Here is a 16861-nt window from a genome sequence, read left to right as displayed (position 1 = left end):
CTGTAGTTTTAATCGCCACACTTTAGCTTCCACGAAGTACGTACAGCACACAGTAGGAGAACTAAAGTGTATTTAGAGATGTCTTCAAAGTACTTCTCATAGATTGTCCCTGGAGGTACTTTGACCTCATGCCCCAATCCAAAGTGCAGCGAGATTTAGGGCCAGACTGAAAAGATACACGAGCGGAATCCACTATCTCGTGCCAGCCAGTGATGAGTTTTTTTAGTCATATCATTTAGAGCAGCGCTCAGATCCAGTAGTCTCCTTCAGTCCGTGAAATGTATCGTTGTCGACTGCGATCGTGAATCTCAGATTATCTAAGCCATAGATTCATCGCTAGGATGAAATGAGGCTGGTGTTTGTCCCGGACTCGGTCTCTTGAAGCCTGCACTCAGTCGTTCTTCAAACGACTTTGAAGATAGCAGTAGAGGTTGTATTTTCCCCAATGGGCTCGGAGTTTTGGGCTTGAATGGACTCTCTTCCACACTGAATTTTGGAACTTCGACGACTTTGAAAGTCATTGGATCTATCTCAAATGAACTCCGTATGAAGTCGTCCGTACGTTGTTTCTTCATGGCAACGTCTGGTGACACGGGCGGCGCCCTTCTCTTTCCATAGACAAGGCTGGCCACACCTTCCTGGATTGGTGCGAGTGGTTGACGCGATGCCAGAGTGAGGCGTCGTTTTGGTGGTGGGTTCTTCGATGGTGGTGGAGGCGTCTTGGGCAGCCGTTGGAACCGATATTTGGACTCTGGCACCCGGATTTCTTCTTTAAAATCCGGGAAGAGAGGACCATAAGGCTGCTCCGAACTGACTGCAATTGGTGGCCGGTATCGGTTCGAAAAATTTCCAGAATCTTCATCGGCATACGTTACATCAGTCACTTTTGGAGGTGTTCCCGTGAATCTATCGAAGGATGCATTAGGAGGTTTGTTGAAAGAGGGCGTATTTTCCAATCTTAAAGCATCAGGATTGGGGATTCGGAATCCCATATCGTAAACTTCGAGAACAGATCGCGTTTTTGTCAACAGATCGGCTGCTGTCATGCGCTCACTGGGGTTCTGGCTGAGGCAAGAGGCAACCGTCTCAATCAATTTAGAGCTGTAAGGGCAGATCGTTGGATTCCAAAGATTTTTAGACTCTCCGGTTGTCACTAGAAAAGGGGCCAATTAGCTGCGGCTTAATGACGAGAAGAAGTGCAATCGCATAGGGAAATGGATCGAGAAAAGTAGTAACAGACTTACTCAGACTAATACCACCACTTTCAGATGGACGTGGATACCATTTATTCATATTGATATTTCCTTTGCAAATAATTCGATGGATGACGGCCCCAACAGCCCAGACATTTGTTCTGCGACCAATGTAACGTTCCTCGTGCTGTTTGTGCCATTGCTCCTACAGACAGTCAGTGTTGATCAACAGCCTTGGAAAGATTTGGATATACAGGTGATGTAAACTAATAGTGAAAAGTCAGTAAAGGTCTAAATGCAACGAATATCTATTAAGAAGTAGGCAATGGCAGATTGGATAAATGGAGAACAGGAAACATGATTTGGAGAGCACGGATTCGGTGCAATTGGGGATAGTCCTTACATTTGGAGAGCCTCTCCATTCCGAACTTATTTGCCATTTCTCGAGGCGTGTGTCACTTGTGCTGTTGTAATCTTTACTCTCAAATAAGGACAGACCAAAATCTGCCAACTTGAAAACTTCAAGGAGGTGGTGTGTTTCTTCTCCTGAATGTCGTTCTCCAATCAGGATATTTTCAGGCTTGATGTCAAAATGACAGATCGGTCGTTCTAAAAGCAGTCAGCCACAGAATCACTGAGGACGACAGCCATCCTAAAGGCAGAACAGGTTGATGAAAACTGAGCTATTGTAGAAGGCATATTGCATGGAAGAGAAGACTTACTCCAATCGGCGTCAGGAACAGCAGGATTGTCGGATCCCTGCTCTATGAACCAGAAGAACAATATCAGTATCTAGACTAGAAAATGCTCGTATCTGACTCTGACAAGTGACCTAGAGTGGGATCAATTTACCAAGGATCAGAATTGCTCTTGCGAGGCAATTAAGAATTCTCCACAAGTGCTCTTCAGGGACAACATATTTCTTATCCTTTTCGAGTTCTTTAAGCCATTGTCTGGCATCACCACCGGGCATGAACTCAATATAGATCTTTGATACATCAAGTTCTTTGGGTCCCGCGAATGTATCTGGCGAGTAAGGCAGAGGGTCAAGCTCCCTGTCAGTACCACTGCCGCCTTCCTTGGTAGAGTAAGCATCTTGCCTTCTGCGCAAAGCGGTGACTGGAGTTGAGGATACACCGGCACCGAGCGGAGCGGCTGGAGAGTTATGGCCAACTTACCAGATGACAACCTTTGTAGAGTTTGATTATATGCTCGTCACCCACCAACGTTAGCAAACGTAGTAGCTTGGACTCAAGCATCAGTGGTCCGGCCTTTGTGACACCGGTCTGTTTCACGGCAATGGATCGAGGCATAGCAGTGTTGTCGCCATTATAATCCCATCGTCCAACAATTCCATACGTGCCTCTTCCAAGCACTTTTCTAGGAAACCAGTCTTTCGGGAGGTTAAGCCAATTTTCACTACGTTGTAGCCATGCAGTCTGCCGATAGGGACTGAAGTTAATGAGGGAATCGTTGATTTCGATGTTCTCATATGGACTGATGGGTGTCGTTGTAGGCTGGACTGGAATAGTTGGACGGATTGTAGTATTTCCTACCTTAGCAGTCATCATAGCCATATCACCGGGGACATGGAGTGACCTGCGAAGAATCAATAAATAAGAATAACACGAATTTTAAGAAAGGTAATTTGTGAATTGATTACGACATAAGATCAAGGCTCCATCGTTGTGGTAGTCTCTTGGTGATGCCTTTGTTTGCTGTCTGCACGCAATGTAAGACAAGGCATTGTAACAATAAAAAGCTCAACAGCCACAACAAAGGAAGCAACCAATAAACCTCAAGAAATTACCGGCCACTTGGTTTGAAAGACACGAAAACAGCTGGCTAGTGTCATGTACGGAGATACGTCCGTTACCAAATAGCTATCACGAACTCGGGTACGGAGACAGAAGGCGTTGACAAAGCAATCCACTGAACTCTGGTTAAAAAGGTGCTGTTGATGTGAGATGATGTAATTTTTTAGGGCGATCCTGTGTATGGACAAAAGAACTATGAAGACTTGAATGCTTTAAGAAAAGATATCCATTTGAAAGATTGATGCGAAGTGCTTCATGTGTAAGTGAGACTTCATTTTCGTGGCCCGTGCAGTGGCCGCCCGCTCGGCAAACGCGAAATCTTTCATCAACGCGACTCGACGCGTCTCCCCACTCAGCAGTTATCCAGAAACTGTATCGAACTCTGCAACGATCACAATACCACAATCATTCGCAATGGCTGATCTCACAGATACAGAACTTACGGAGCGCTTTGCTCCCGCTGGCTCAGAATTGGAGCCCGATGTCCTCGCTGAGTTACAATCGATTATGCGTTTGCATTCAATCGACGTTCAGGAGCTCTGGTACAAATGGGAATCATACAGCATGAAGATGGGGTCTGATGACATGAAGCTGAATATCGAGACAGCCAGAGCCCTAAAAAAGGATGTCCAGGACAGTTTGGAGCGCGAGAGTCGGAGCAAGGCTCATGTACTGCAGTCGAATAAACGTGCAGGAGGGGCTACACCGCGAAATATACCCAGCAATGCAGATGTGTTTGGGATTCTGGATGGTCTTGTACCGAATACACCAAGGGTTGGGTCTGCGAATCGAACCAACGGTACTGGGAAACGGAAGCTTGAGACACCCTCCATGAGCAGGGTGAAGGTAGAGCCCGTGAGCAGTCCGCCGGAGTTCAAAACGCCATACAAGCCAGGAGAACAGAACGGTCCAGTGTATGTTGTATACTTGTTCTGCTAGGTGGATGCGCTGACGAATTACAAGTGCCTCATTTCACGACAGACCGAATGCTGGTCAAGCAGTTGAAGTGCTTAACGATCATCTTGCTGGACCAGAACCTCCAATTGCACCATTTGGCGAACCTCGAATCAAACTAACTGCCAACTCCGATATGAAAAAGTTGTCGTACAAACCAATGGCAATGAAGTCATCTGAAGCTTCCGAGATCTTGGACGACAGGATAGATGAATTCATGGGTCTAATTCAATCCCATCACAAACTTGAGGATTCCGCGTTTGGAAGTGCAGCAAGTCAAAGCACAAATGAGATAGTAGCGGTTGGCAGAATCGCATCGGACTCGCTGACAGGAAAGCTTAATGAAGCATCTCTTGTCCTCGAGACCTCACGCAAAATGGGTGCTGGATTGAGAACACCACTAAAACTCGAAGCTCTTTCTGGCTTTCAATTCTTCCCTGGCCAGATTGTGGCTTTGAGAGGTATCAATGCTTCAGGCGAGAGCTTCACCGTTAGTGAGATCTTGGAAGTCCCTCTGCTGGCCAGTGCTGCCTCCACGCCCTCTGGAATTGAAGCACATATCCAGAGGCTAAAGGGAGACCCAGATGCGATGGAATCAGACTCAGACCCAGCTCCATTGTCAATAATACTAGGTTCGGGTCCCTACACGGCAGACGACAATCTAGACTTCGAGCCACTTCATGCCCTCTGCAGTCAAGCTGCAGATTCATACGCAGATGCACTCATTCTCACTGGCCCTTTCCTGGATATAGATCATCCACTTATTGCTTCTGGAGATTTTGATCTCCCCGAGGAAGCGTTGAAAGAACCAGATACGGCTACATTATCTACCGTCTTCAAATATCTTGTCTCTCCGACTTTCATTCAACTCGTTGCTTCTAATCCTCACATCACCATTTTACTCGTGCCTTCTGTCAAAGACGCTATCAACAAACATGTGTCTTGGCCGCAGGAACCATTTCCGAAGAAAGAACTCGGTCTGCCGAAGTCTGTTAGGGTCGTGGGAAATCCAATGACAATATCACTTAACGAAATTGCCTTTGGAATTTCTTCACAGGATATACTGACAGAATTACGCACTGCGGAGGTTTTTGGTGGCAAGCCAAAAGATTCCTCTTTACTTGCTCGTCTACCAAAATATCTGATTGAGCAACGGAATTTCTTCCCTCTCTTTCCACCTATGGACCGAGAAAACTTGCCGAAGACAGGGACGCCAAGTGGAAAGCCGGCTGGAGCCATGATTGATACAAGCTATTTGAAACTTGGGGAAATGATCAATGTCCGGCCTGACATTCTCATCGTCCCAAGTGCTCTGCCTCCTTTTGCTAAGGTATGTCATCTGAATACGTCTTGTGGATGAGACATTCAACTAACAATCTCAGGTCGTGGAAAGCGTTATTGTGATCAATCCAGGATATCTTTCGAAACGAAAGGCGGCGGGGACTTACACGAAGATCACTGTATACCCGCATTCTCTGTCAGAGACTGAGAGAGGATCATCTGTAGTTGCACATAAGGTATTCGAAAGGGCGCGTGTAGACATTGTAAGGATATAAATGGATTGGGATGGGGTTTGTTACGAGGTTATGGCATCACGGCAGAGGAATTGGAGTAATGATCAATAATGTGATATGTATCGTTTCATCATACAGCGTTACCTCGAATCTATTCTTCGACGTTTGTCACTCTCATATCGGTCTGAATCTCTTGAAGTGCTTCGTTTCCGACGATGTCGATCATCAAGATCTCGTCTTGGTGACCTTGAGCGACTGCGATCTCTGTTGGGTCGATACGAGTCACCTCCATCTCGAGAACGCTCACCGTCTCGCTCGCTCCCTTCTCGCATAGCTCGAGGACCTTCAGGGGCACCTACAACCTTCTTCCTCTCTCCTACTGGCATACTGTTTGCACCACTAGCTCCAGCTCGATCTCGATCCCTATCTGACATGAATCGTTCATCGCTGTTAAAACCTCCAAAATCTCCTTTCCTTCTGTTGTCAAATTGACCCCATTTGCCTGTATCTTCGGACTTCAGATCCCTATATTTCGTAGCGCCCTTCTTGCCGATTTTTGTCATATCTCTCATTTGTAAAGCTTGTGGCAGAAGCTCCCGGTTGACATCATCTGCAAATCTTGCTCCCATAATATCTCTTCGGTCGAGTCCTTCAGCTTGCGCATCTTCTTGGTAGAAGACACCTTTGTGGTAGTACTTTTGCATGTATGCCATCTTGCCCTTGCCTTCTTTCTCCTCTTTCTGCTTGGCAATATATTCTTCGTCCTCTCTCTTTCGTTCTTCCTCTGTGAGATTCTTCCTCCTCTCGACTTCCTCGAGTTCCTTTTCTCGTTCCTCGATAGCTTCTCGCTCCCGCTTGATCCGTTTCAACTCTCTCAATTTCCATGCTGCGTATTCGGCATCAGGGTCGACATCATCTGTATCATCGACCTCATCAACCTCTTCCTCATCGTCCCAATTCTTCTTTCCTGCTGCGCGAGCCGCAATGTCTTTCCGAATCTGCTCCTCCACTAACTCATCCGCAGCAGCTTTTTTCCGATCCTCTTCTTCCTTCGCTAACTCATCCTCAGTCTTAGATGCTTCCTTCGCAGCATTCCCAATCCCTCTCTGACTCTTCTTGATAAACGTCGGTCGCATCATCACCCGTCTCGGCGCTTCTTCCTCACTACTCTCCTCTTCACTATCCTCGTCCTCCTCGCCACTGCCATCTTCCTCTTCACTTTCCTCCTCGGTAACAAACCCCTCTTCTTCCCCAGCTTTCAGTTTTTTCTCTTCCTCAATCCTCGCTGCTTCTTTCGCAGCAGCGGCATTCCGTCGCTCATTGAGATCTACTTTGGAGAGATTACTCGTTATGCCACCAGCAGTGGTGACCTTTGGAGGTGCAGAAATTGGCTTCTGAGCTTGCGCTTCGGATTCGGACTCGGATTCTGAAGAGGATGAATCTGCTTCTGCGACGACTTTGCCGGGTCTATAACGCGGCGCCTTAATTGGATTCGCAGTCATGCGTTTCGGAGGCATTTTAAAAGTCGTTTGTGGTGAAAAGATGGGAAGTTCAAAGTTGGGAGAGATGAAGGCTAAATTTTGGAGATGATGGTCTGAAGTTGATGCAAGGCTGAGAGCTAGAATGGATTAAGGCTAGACTTCCCGTTTGGCCAATCGGCTATTTTCCAGCCCCATAAAAGAGGATACATGAAAAAGAAAAATATTGAGTCGAAAAAGCCCAAAAAGATTTAAAACGTATAGAACAGAATGGCAAAACATTCACAAACTCCCAACTGAAAGCTCCAGTAACACCCTCATTTCTTAGGTCGTGCCTAAATAGCGGGGGGCCTTATCAGGATCAGTCAGCTCGAAGCTGCTTCGTACAAGGGCGAGCCATTGTTTATCCTTAGTAGAGTTGCTTTCGTAGGCGTCCTAAACAGGTCCGTTGTATCCCTCTAATTAAATCTACTAATTCTTGCCAAAGTTTTGCTTATTTAACATTATAACACCCCTTCTCGAAGCTAGTAAGGCTGCGAGCTGATTGGCTAAAAATCGAGCTTAGCTCGGGGATACTCAGCATCAACATCCGCGTCATAATGGTTATTGCTTTGTTTCTGTTCAATTGCAGATGTCAGATACTTATGGTAGTACTAATGCTAATTTAAAAATTCGTTAATTGCTCCTACCTCACTGCTTGATAATACTTCCAGGCTTTTGTACATCGTGATGTGTAACTTTCGGAGCCGTCTGGTCTTCATACTACATTGCATCAAATATGCAATCGACTTGAAGGTAATACACTTTATTGTGCGTTGTTGAACGCACTTTTGAGGAGGCTTTAGTATTCCTTGTCTCGAGACTGCATGCAGATTTTTCTGGAGTTGAAGTGTTGTCCCAGCGATGCAGAGCTCCCTTCATGCGCCTCATTACTATCCTACAAAATCTCAACCTCCTTTTACGCCATACCACTCCCCTTGAAACCCCCAACTCCACGAGGCCATTTCTCAGCCTAATCATATAATCGAAGAATCTCACCCCCTTCATATGCCGCTCTTCCATATGCATACCATTCATCCTCGATGCTTTCATCATCCCACTCACGACCCATCTTGACCTTGATACCCGTAAACCTACATTCACCCCAAGGACCACCACCCAGAGTTCCCGTTAGTTTGGTACCTTTAGGTTCCTCGAATATGATGCTGTACAGAACTTCGTCTGCGCCGAAATAAATGGGGCCTTTGGGTTCTTCGCCCCGCCAACGATAATTCCATGTCGGGTTGGTGGGGGTCGGTTTGTCTGTTTTGGCGAGGAAGAAGTTCGTTGGGTCGTACTCTGAGTCTTCCTGATCATCGTCCATATCCTGGTTCTTGCTTTTTATCCTTAGACTTCTCCTCCTGGTCGGCTTCTCGAACCTGAACACGCCCTCCGCAATACCGAAGTTGAACTCTGCAAACATCTGGTTCTTGCCATCTGACTTGGCAATATAGATTGTTAATTTCATATCTGGTTCGTCCGGAATAGCAGCACAGGAGATCTTCCAAGTCCCAGTAACGTCCCAGTCTTTCTTCTGCTCGTGAGATCTCAGGACATAATGATGTTGCTCTAAGACTTCTGCCTCTCCCAAATCCTCCTTTCGATCTTCTTCTTCTTTCTTGACCTTTCTGTCAATGCCTAGTAATGCCTCCTGCTCAGCTAGCCGTGGTTGTCTTTCACCCGCTTCTGATTTGATAGGCGAGAGGAGAGAGAGGGATTGTTCGACTTTTTGGGAGTTGTGTCCATTCGTTGCGAGATCGGTGCTGGTAGAGGAGTTTTTCCTTGCGCCGACTTTGGCTTCGACTGGAGGTACGGACATCGTGAGATCCTACCAGTTGATTCTTAGGCGCAGCTGTGGTCAAGATCCAGATTTTGGTGTGCGGATGTAGTGTCAAGACTGTGAAGGTAAGGTAAAAGCAGTCTGGATTGGAGATCAGACGTAAACAGTCTCGCTTAACACCTTTCTTCTTTCAAGATCGCGCGAATAGCTGCTTTTGAGTTTCAGTGGCCAAGATGGTTGGTTGGACTGAGAAACACCGAGCACATCTATCCTTCAGAAGGTCAAATTCGAAGACTTTGCATTGTATGTCCCCAACATTTACCTGGCAATATTTCCGCAGTTTGGTCTGCCTTCAAGTTAATGGACGACGAAAGGAACATCCGTATTTATTAGAAGTATTACATGGCTAGGCCAACCATCTTCTTTTGACTTCTATCTTCACAAAGTCACTTCTCAATCCTATACAAAGGAGAAGCCTCCACCTCTCTGACCCACAATGCCCAAGGCCGATCCTGACTTGAATCATTCATTTTCATGCATCCCTCACTCAACTCCTTCTTATCCAAGAACCTCATCTCCCCCAATCCTGCACCACCACCCTCGCCTCCTAGTCCCGAATTCCCAAATCCAGAAATGGATCCTGGTCCCGAGCTGGGCATCGTACCTGAGCCTGAGAGAGCAGAAGACATGAAGCTCGCAGCCGAACGAAGGATCAAAGCTTGCGACTGGATAGAAGCGTTGACGCGGGTATAGACTGCTCGATAGACGGCTTGTTTGACGGATGAACCGACAACAGTGAAGCCGTGATTCGACATTAGGACGACGTTATGATCGTGCTCTTCCTTTTGCTCGGACGATGAGGAGAATGTCGATGCAAGAGCAGAGCCGAGACGTTCGGTTTTGACGAGCATGTCTTGTTGGTCACCTGGCTGGTACAGAGGGATGATGTCGTATACTGGGACGTGTGTTCCTGTATTTTTCTCAGTATATGTCTTCTCGTGGGTAGACGAGAAGTACTTACCCAGGAATCCAGCGATGTGGAAAGAAGGTTTCATTGGGACTCCGTTCATGGTGTATGGTAACACTGCATCGGAGTGACTATGAATTACGCTGTTGACATTCGGGTATCGTTTGTAAATCTCGCTATGTATAAAGCGCTCCTGATAACCTCTCTTGGATTTTGGATCTACGGGAGAGCTGTCTGAGATATTGTACTCGATTAAGTCGGAAGGAGAGGAGACTAGTGCTGGTGCTCGATCGCCCGACATTCTGAATTTGTTAGCGTCATGACTTACAGCAAAAATATACATTACTTTGAAGTGAACGCCTGAGAGCATCTGATAATACGTACATGAAGACATCTGGTTTGTCTGGATGTCTCAACGACACGTGACCGTATGCGTCAAGAACCTCTTGGTAATGGAGTATATGATTCGCGCGAATGAGAGTCTCAAGCTGTAAAGTGTAAATGCATGCATTTCAAAAAAGTAAAGAAAATATTCCTAGGCAAGCATTTGCGTTGATCGACCCCTCATAAAGTGCGCGCAGGAAGGGAAGGCGTGGAGACAATAAGCATACTTCTTCTGATTTCATTTTGTCGGGTTTAGAACACAAGATGCAACTTGGAAACTAATCAATAGATGAACATGAAAGGTAGATATATCCAGTATCTCAAATTTGGAGATGAAGACGTCGAGTCTTGCTCTGTACCCCGCGTCATTGATTCGGCTCGGAAGACTGCTGCCGTCGCATGCGCAATCATTTCTGTTCCTTGCTCACATCTTCTTCACCACTTGTTCGCTCAACTCAATTCTATCAACTCTGAGGCTTCCACGAAGCGACAAGTGTAAGCTTCATGATAAGGCACGTTCAGGCAGACGGCGAAATGCGAGAAGCCATTGCAAGCAGCCTTTCGGAGTCACTTCTTGGCTTTTGTACTCCTCTTACAATGACCTTCCAGAAGCAGCAGGTGGGCACCGGCTCATCAACCTCGTTCCAGAAGGATTGGAGAAGATGCACTTGCATCCCGCATCCTAGTAGCCTTGGTATGCGCGACATTGAATTGGTCCCTTTATATCATATCTTTCCGGAGTACTTCTCTGTTCCTGGAGATCTCACTTCTGCCGGTGATGAATCAAGGCCTCCTATTCGACTGCCGATCACCAGCCAAGACTTAAGCATATTTCTTAGTCTATTCTTGAGTGCACCTTAATCCCCTTCTTATCCTATGAGAGCAGAGATGGCGCTGGGAGGAGCCGTCCCCGAGGTAATTCGCCTTCTTCTTTTGAATTGATGACCGCCAACGAACGAGAGCACGCAGACTTGAGGGGTCCTTATCAGACTGCGCTTTGTGGGACGTTAGAGAGTACAAAGTGAACGGAATGCCATAAGTATCGTCGTACAGTCTTTGTCCAGTGACACGAGAACTGCAATCAGTACTTCAGTATAATCTCTAATCATGGCTTCGTTCTCTAATGTCGTTCTCGCCTCTATGGCATTCATGCAAGTCGTTCTGGCTGGTTCCCCAAAGACATGCTCAAACCCAACGTTGTCCTGTCATAACACCACTGCTGTGGCTGATACTTGCTGCTTCAATGCGCCAGGAGGTCAACTACTCCAGACGCAATTCTGGGATACAAGCCCAAGCACGGGTATGCCACGTGAAAACACTCTTTGTATCGCAGCTAATTCTCCCCAGGCCCCTCAAACTCGTGGACAATTCATGGTCTATGGCCTGATCACTGTGATGGGACGTACGACTCCAATTGCGATGCCTCACGAGCATACACCAACATCACAGCCATCCTTCAGTCCTACGGCAAGACTGATCTGCTTTCATACATGAACGCTTATTGGGTCGACATCGATGGCGACAATGAAAGTTTCTGGGAGCATGAGTGGGGGAAGCATGGTACTTGTATCAGTACTCTCAAGCCTAGTTGTTACACTGGATACACTGCCCAGGAGGAAGTCCCAGACTTCTTTCAAAAGACTGTGGACTTGTTCAAGACGCTTGACAGCTATACTGTGAGTAGGAACATCATCCGCTTAAACCCGGCCTCTGACCGTCTCTCAGGCTTTAGCAAATGCAGGCATCGTCCCATCATCCAGCGCAACTTACACCGCAGCTGCCATTCAAAGCGCATTAAAAGCATCCTTCGGCTACGCAGTCACAATCCAATGCGCATCAGGTGCTCTCGACGAGATCTGGTATTCATACGACGTCTTAGGCTCTGTACAAACAGGAACCTTCCAGCCTGCGGCCCCAGTCGGACAATCGTCCAGCTGTTCTTCGACTGGAATCAAATATTTGCCAAAGTCAGGCGGTAGCACGGTGACCTCGACTAGTACCGGAACCAAGACTAGCACGACTCCTACTTCTACTCCTACAGGCAGTTTCTCAGGCTCGGGATATCTCAATGCTTATACTGGTGGCTCGCAAGATGGATGTCTCATCAGTGCGGGCACGTGGTATACTTCTGGGACATGTGCTACGTATACGGCTGCAGCTTCCGGTAAGAGATTCACACTGACCACTTCTCGTCCATCTCCTAACAGAATATGACAGGATCTGGCTTCACCCTAAAGTCCTCGAAAGGAAGCTGTGGGATCTCGAGCGGCACATTCACGTGTGCATCTGGCGTTACTGCGACTGTATTCACGGTACGTACTACTCCGATCCAAACAGCTTCAAGTTTAAGTAGAAGCTGATAAACAAATGGCAGGCAAGCAATGGATTGCTGGCATACAACGGAGCGACGACTTTCTATGCCACAGCTGTTCCAAGTGGCTCAACTCAAGCAACAGTTTACACCTCTTCAAAGAGCGTGAGCGTGACATTTCAGTGGGAGAGCATTTAAGATTAAATATTGCATCTAAATAAACATAAATATAAACACGATTTGACTTGGGATTGAATGCATATGCTCTTGAAGGTGAATTGCACATGTTGAGGGTGGGCGAAAGTTCGGCCAATCAGAGCGCAGAAAAAGTTTTGTTGCACGTCGCAACTGGATGACAGAGGTGCCTAGCTATCACACAACGAGAGGTGTCTATCAAAAATCCAAAAATTAGAAGTTCGAAGTTAAAATCAGCCGACCAATCAGAAGCCAGGAAACTTTTAGCGCATTTCTCGTCGAGAATCTCATTTTGGCTGTTAATATTCCAGAATTGCGGCCTCAGGCACCCAGAACTCACCATTGTATACACAATGGTATTTGCACGCAAAGAGTAAGGCAGAATGTTGTTTTATCAAATCAATTCTATATTCTTACAATATAATCAAACACCTGGAATCCCAACCATGCGCGCCAGCCTAGCAGCTACATCCAAAACGCCACGCTATGCATCGAAATCGCAGCAAGTAGAAATCAGACATCCAATCCATATTTCCTGTCAGTGTACAGCCATTTCTTCCTCTCTGCTTCAAACCATTACCAACGACGAGGCTGGGCCTAACATCTTCTGTTTTGTCGGATCCTCATTCTCGTCGTTTATTCCAGGCTGTCGTATGTACGGAGGGACAAGTATCGCTTTTGCAGGCTGGTAATCCTCTGCTTCAACTTGGTCTTTGTCAAGATTCTCATCCTCGTCGTATTCTGATATGTCGGTTTCTGTGGTGGCAATGCTCTCGTCTCTGGTGGTCAAGACCGAATCTTGATCTTGAGAGTCATTGGAGAAGAGATCTTCGTCGTCGATATCAGGTAGAGGGATACTTGCTACAACGTCGAGATCTGGTAGCTCTGTGGATTTGACGACCTCGTCTGCCTTCACAGGAAGAGTATTGACAATCTTTTCCGACATAGCAACGTGCTCGGGAATTTGTGTGATGGGGACTGAAGGGATTGGGGTCGCAGGTGCGATGCAATCATAGAACAACATGAACACTCCGCCTTGATTCAGAACACTTTCCTCTGTGACTTTCATAACATCTTCGTCACTGAGGCGCCACCATTGCTCTGGCGATTTCTGATCTTCTGTCTCTGGTGTCAAGTCTTCTACAATTTCCGTTGTAGTATGTTTCCTGTAACAGACGTAGTGACCATTCTCATGTCTTCCGTAATGCGTCACAACAGCTCGAAGTTCGTAGAGTGGGCCTCGCAATCTCGATGGCCTTCCAGTACTGGCAATCATCGGCTGATCTGGGTTGAGCTTCCACTCCTCTGTTGAGACATCCTCACCATCTTCGGCACTACCCAATGACCAAGGAGCGATGTCGAGGATCTTGGGGAACCTGACCATGGCGGTGTTCTTCCTTAGCTCACCGGTAAGTTCATCGAAAAGACTCCGATTGAAGTGAACCACCATTGACTTAGGAGGCCTTGCGATAACAGCTTGTCGACTTTTCGTTGATGATTCGCGATTCTTTGAAGGTATTTTGCATTTCTGAACCAGAGTCTTGTCCTCGTAGTCATCATCTTCAAGGGCAAGCTCAACTGCTTCCAGTCTCGCTTTGGCTTGCTGGTAAGCTGGGCTGTCAGGAGGCATCGTCGACCGCTCTAAGATTGTGGATATCATCCGTTGATATTTGAGTAACGTGCACTTCCCACATTCCACGCCGTCTATCTGCTCGAGCTTCGTGTATTCGTCAAGACAATCCGTGATATCATACTCCCAGGCTTTGCCTAATGGCACCGTCAAGCAGTTGAAAGGAATCATAGAAAGTCCTTCAGAGTATCCACACTTCGTACATCCTACCCGTTGTGCGATGAGTCCTTCTAGAGGATTTCGAAATGTGGTTGATGGTGCAGGAGGAGATGAATTTGAGGAATCGTCCGACTCGAAGCCCTGTGATGACATTGCCAGCTTCGCTACTTTTCCAATCTCCTTGTCAATCTCATCCAAGACCTTTGAAAAGTACTCTTGCGCATCTTGCTGCTGCCAGCTACTCATGTTCTTCAACGTTGCAGGCGTCCATATTCTCTTTCCATTGTTCTCCGAATCGTTCAAAGTCTCGATCAGCCCTTTCAGAGCTTCCGCCATCCTCAACTCCGGTTTCAAGGATTCTTCCATCGTTTCGACCTCCATGCTCGGGTTCGTGAGGTATTCTGTTATAGTGTCCAGCGACGCCAGCCCTTGGAGGACGCTGTTCTGATAACATGAATTATCCCAATTTCCCAATCCAGCAGGTTTTCCCTCTGCATCCAGATTCGTAATGTTAACACCCGGAAGCGTCGACAGCCTTCGCCTCGAGGCTTGCGCCACGGACCCTATGAGTCCACCAGCAGTGTCCAACCCAAGTAATTGTCGCATGCTTTCACTCTTCGAGGCATGGGTCCGCGGAATCCCTCTCAAGGCAGGATTTTGTATTCGCAAAGGGTTCGTATAGTTCTCAACAGCATCAAGCAGTCGAGAGGGCGTGACATAGACCAGTACGTTCCAGAGCAGTTCTGGGATAGGTAGAAGATCGTAGCCAAGGGTGGAAAATATCTGGTAGACAAAAGGTATAAGGCAAACCAGTACGGCGAAGAATGTTCCTCCGCCTGCGAGGCTTTGTCTGCCTTCGAGGTAGTCTTGATGGTACTCGAATGTGTTGGGATCACCGTGGAATGAAGCTCTTACTTGCTGACCGTGTGGATTCATGGTAATGCATATGGGCTCGATGTTCCGGCTGTGGTGCTGTTGCGAAGAGTGGAGATTCTCGAGAGAGTGTGAGTTGTAGTTTCTTGAAAGTTGGCCGTCGCAAACAAAGCAATTGTACATCAGACTTAGATAGCGCAAGCATGTGGAGATCGGAAGCGGCTTTTTGTCCGCCCGATCTGTCAATAATTTCTTAAATCCATTCAACCCCACATCATAATTAAGACAACGCACATTCACAATGGGGAAGACTGCGCCGATCAAGAAGAAAGGTGGTGAGTTTGCTTTGGCCTGGTGACTCTTCACGTCTAACATGATTCAGGCGCATCAGTGCACTCTCGCGCTGCGAAAAGAGCATCCTCTCCTGGAATCGACCTCGATAAGTCGCTGAAAGATTTGAAGCCTCCCCAAGACACCAAGAAACAACGACCTTCCGTCCTAGCCATTCACCAAGGTTCAGGAGTCACAAAGAAGAAGAATGGCAGAAAAACGGTATTGAGTGCCAGAGCGAAGAGGAGACAGGAGAAAGGAATGGACCGGGCAGAAGCAGTAATGGACAAGACAGAGAAGAAGGTTCAGAAGAGCAAGGGAAAAGCCCGGACAGTTCAAGAAAGAGCGAAGAATTGGGATGAGCTGAACAAGAAGATGCTGGCTCAGAAGGCAAAAGAAGAGGCTTTAGCATTGGAGAAGGAGAAAGAGAATTGGGTGGATGAGGATGAGGATGATATGGAGGATGTGGAGGTCCAAGACGATCCTGCTGCTGAGGCCACGGTCACCGAAACGATGGTCGTCGAGATGATTACCACAGATTCGATTGCTCAGTCGGTCCCATTACCCCAACCGGAGGTGGATGAGGAAGAACTGTAGATGAGTCACGATCGTTGCATGGAAGGGCGTTCTGGTTGGGAAAATCATGGGAGGGGATTTGATACCACTAGACTATGATGAATTATGGCTATCATGTTTGTAGATCACTCATGCAATAGAGAGCTATACGCTTCGGTATTGACCTTGAAATGGTGTGCAAGTGCAGCCTGCAATCTCCGCATACATTTATCTATCGTCCTTTCTTCTCCAATTGTGTTGCTGTCTGCTCATGTCTGATTTCTACTTTACTGTCAAGGACGAACGAAAACAAAATAGTTTCCAGTTGTTCAGTGTCTTCGGATAAGATATGTCATTCGCTGATTGTCAGCAGTTGACGACAATTATTAGTACATGACAACGAACCCACATGCAGGGCACTACAACGTCTTAGTGCCAGGGTCTTGACTCCAGTGGACAGAGAGAAGTGAAATGTTTCAGCACTGTCTAGTTCTCGGTCCCGTCGCCTTCGATTGTCGAAGAGTCTCTTGTTTTGTTATCTCATTTCCTTGACAGTACGCCTTCTTTTATAGACGAAGTCAAAGTCGCCGCTTCAAAAGTGCGCCGCTTCTGGGAATCATTCACTTACACAGTGCGCATTCACTTTTACCAGATACCAATGCCGAGGACAATTGAAAGGGAG

At 47.0% G+C, this 16861-nt stretch overlaps 8 protein-coding genes across 8 annotated transcripts; 3 read left to right on the top strand and 5 right to left on the bottom strand.

The window, feature by feature from the left end:
* Positions 1-5: 5 nt before the first annotated feature.
* Positions 6-2953, bottom strand: LY89DRAFT_382665 (kinase-like protein). The gene is made up of 7 exons (XM_018207140.1): positions 2372-2953; positions 2046-2271; positions 1916-1957; positions 1597-1802; positions 1448-1459; positions 1245-1398; positions 6-1153 (listed from the first exon to the last, which is right to left on the bottom strand). The coding sequence occupies exons 1-7, from the start codon at positions 2768-2770 to the stop codon at positions 318-320; spliced, it is 1875 nt and encodes a 624-aa protein (XP_018076113.1). The 5' UTR covers positions 2771-2953; the 3' UTR covers positions 6-317.
* A 415-nt stretch (positions 2954-3368) lies between these two features.
* LY89DRAFT_778138 (DNA polymerase alpha/epsilon subunit B) lies at positions 3369-5639 on the top strand. The gene is made up of 3 exons (XM_018222187.1): positions 3369-3924; positions 3974-5294; positions 5347-5639. The coding sequence occupies exons 1-3, from the start codon at positions 3425-3427 to the stop codon at positions 5518-5520; spliced, it is 1995 nt and encodes a 664-aa protein (XP_018076112.1). The 5' UTR covers positions 3369-3424; the 3' UTR covers positions 5521-5639.
* LY89DRAFT_608227 (uncharacterized protein) lies at positions 5600-7062 on the bottom strand. The gene has a single exon (XM_018210490.1). The coding sequence runs from the start codon at positions 6993-6995 to the stop codon at positions 5619-5621; it is 1377 nt and encodes a 458-aa protein (XP_018076111.1). The 5' UTR covers positions 6996-7062; the 3' UTR covers positions 5600-5618.
* Positions 7063-7968: 906 nt separating this feature from the next.
* Positions 7969-8875, bottom strand: LY89DRAFT_767913 (uncharacterized protein; the record flags this gene model as incomplete). The annotated part of the gene is made up of 1 exon (XM_018221767.1): positions 7969-8875. The coding sequence occupies exon 1, from the start codon at positions 8812-8814 to the stop codon at positions 7969-7971; it is 846 nt and encodes a 281-aa protein (XP_018076110.1). The 5' UTR covers positions 8815-8875.
* Positions 8876-9141: 266 nt separating this feature from the next.
* LY89DRAFT_637678 (arad-like aldolase/epimerase) lies at positions 9142-10653 on the bottom strand. The gene is made up of 4 exons (XM_018211542.1): positions 10354-10653; positions 10127-10230; positions 9797-10044; positions 9142-9745 (listed from the first exon to the last, which is right to left on the bottom strand). Exons 1-4 carry the CDS (start codon positions 10366-10368, stop codon positions 9222-9224), a joined length of 891 nt encoding a protein of 296 aa, XP_018076109.1. The 5' UTR covers positions 10369-10653; the 3' UTR covers positions 9142-9221.
* A 216-nt stretch (positions 10654-10869) lies between these two features.
* LY89DRAFT_778135 (ribonuclease T2) lies at positions 10870-12687 on the top strand. Its single transcript, XM_018222186.1, has 6 exons — positions 10870-11033; positions 11082-11426; positions 11474-11802; positions 11852-12290; positions 12344-12438; positions 12501-12687. Exons 2-6 carry the CDS (start codon positions 11234-11236, stop codon positions 12633-12635), a joined length of 1191 nt encoding a protein of 396 aa, XP_018076108.1. The 5' UTR covers positions 10870-11033; positions 11082-11233; the 3' UTR covers positions 12636-12687.
* A 333-nt stretch (positions 12688-13020) lies between these two features.
* Positions 13021-15443, bottom strand: LY89DRAFT_681164 (cysteine proteinase). Its single transcript, XM_018214218.1, has one exon. The coding sequence runs from the start codon at positions 15355-15357 to the stop codon at positions 13201-13203; it is 2157 nt and encodes a 718-aa protein (XP_018076107.1). The 5' UTR covers positions 15358-15443; the 3' UTR covers positions 13021-13200.
* Positions 15444-15569: 126 nt separating this feature from the next.
* On the top strand, positions 15570-16357 carry LY89DRAFT_637670 (uncharacterized protein). Its single transcript, XM_018211541.1, has 2 exons — positions 15570-15629; positions 15677-16357. Exons 1-2 carry the CDS (start codon positions 15596-15598, stop codon positions 16219-16221), a joined length of 579 nt encoding a protein of 192 aa, XP_018076106.1. The 5' UTR covers positions 15570-15595; the 3' UTR covers positions 16222-16357.
* The last annotated feature ends 504 nt before the right edge of the window (positions 16358-16861 follow it).

The sequence above is a fragment of the Mollisia scopiformis genome (genome assembly GCF_001500285.1).
Source record: "Mollisia scopiformis unplaced genomic scaffold LY89scaffold_4, whole genome shotgun sequence".
NCBI lineage: Eukaryota > Fungi > Ascomycota > Leotiomycetes > Helotiales > Mollisiaceae > Mollisia > Mollisia scopiformis.
This window is presented reverse-complemented; position numbering and strand designations above follow the sequence as displayed.

What these genes read in the sequence shown, in the direction of transcription:
- LY89DRAFT_778138 (XM_018222187.1), top strand. Translation starts at nt 3,425, where the DNA reads ATGGCTGATCTCACAGATACAGAACTTACGGAGCGCTTTGCTCCCGCT. An exon ending in GGAGAACAGAACGGTCCAGT is followed by an intron (nt 3,925 to 3,973) that starts GTATGTTGTATA and finishes ACGAATTACAAG; the next exon opens with TGCCTCATTTCACGACAGAC. An exon ending in CTCTGCCTCCTTTTGCTAAG is followed by an intron (nt 5,295 to 5,346) that starts GTATGTCATCTG and finishes TAACAATCTCAG; the next exon opens with GTCGTGGAAAGCGTTATTGT.
- LY89DRAFT_681164 (XM_018214218.1), bottom strand. Translation starts at nt 15,357, where the DNA reads ATGAATCCACACGGTCAGCAAGTAAGAGCTTCATTCCACGGTGATCCC.
- LY89DRAFT_778135 (XM_018222186.1), top strand. Translation starts at nt 11,234, where the DNA reads ATGGCTTCGTTCTCTAATGTCGTTCTCGCCTCTATGGCATTCATGCAA. An exon ending in AGACGCTTGACAGCTATACT is followed by an intron (nt 11,803 to 11,851) that starts GTGAGTAGGAAC and finishes ACCGTCTCTCAG; the next exon opens with GCTTTAGCAAATGCAGGCAT. An exon ending in GTATACGGCTGCAGCTTCCG is followed by an intron (nt 12,291 to 12,343) that starts GTAAGAGATTCA and finishes AGAATATGACAG; the next exon opens with GATCTGGCTTCACCCTAAAG.
- LY89DRAFT_382665 (XM_018207140.1), bottom strand. Translation starts at nt 2,770, where the DNA reads ATGGCTATGATGACTGCTAAGGTAGGAAATACTACAATCCGTCCAACT. An exon ending in TCTACAAAGGTTGTCATCTG is followed by an intron (nt 2,272 to 2,371) that starts GTAAGTTGGCCA and finishes TACTCTACCAAG; the next exon opens with GAAGGCGGCAGTGGTACTGA. An exon ending in AAGTGGTGGTATTAGTCTGA is followed by an intron (nt 1,154 to 1,244) that starts GTAAGTCTGTTA and finishes CCCCTTTTCTAG; the next exon opens with TGACAACCGGAGAGTCTAAA.
- LY89DRAFT_637678 (XM_018211542.1), bottom strand. An exon ending in GACAAACCAGATGTCTTCAT is followed by an intron (nt 10,045 to 10,126) that starts GTACGTATTATC and finishes TAACAAATTCAG; the next exon opens with AATGTCGGGCGATCGAGCAC. An exon ending in CCACATCGCTGGATTCCTGG is followed by an intron (nt 9,746 to 9,796) that starts GTAAGTACTTCT and finishes AGAAAAATACAG; the next exon opens with GAACACACGTCCCAGTATAC.
- LY89DRAFT_608227 (XM_018210490.1), bottom strand. Translation starts at nt 6,995, where the DNA reads ATGCCTCCGAAACGCATGACTGCGAATCCAATTAAGGCGCCGCGTTAT.
- LY89DRAFT_637670 (XM_018211541.1), top strand. Translation starts at nt 15,596, where the DNA reads ATGGGGAAGACTGCGCCGATCAAGAAGAAAGGTG. An exon ending in GCCGATCAAGAAGAAAGGTG is followed by an intron (nt 15,630 to 15,676) that starts GTGAGTTTGCTT and finishes AACATGATTCAG; the next exon opens with GCGCATCAGTGCACTCTCGC.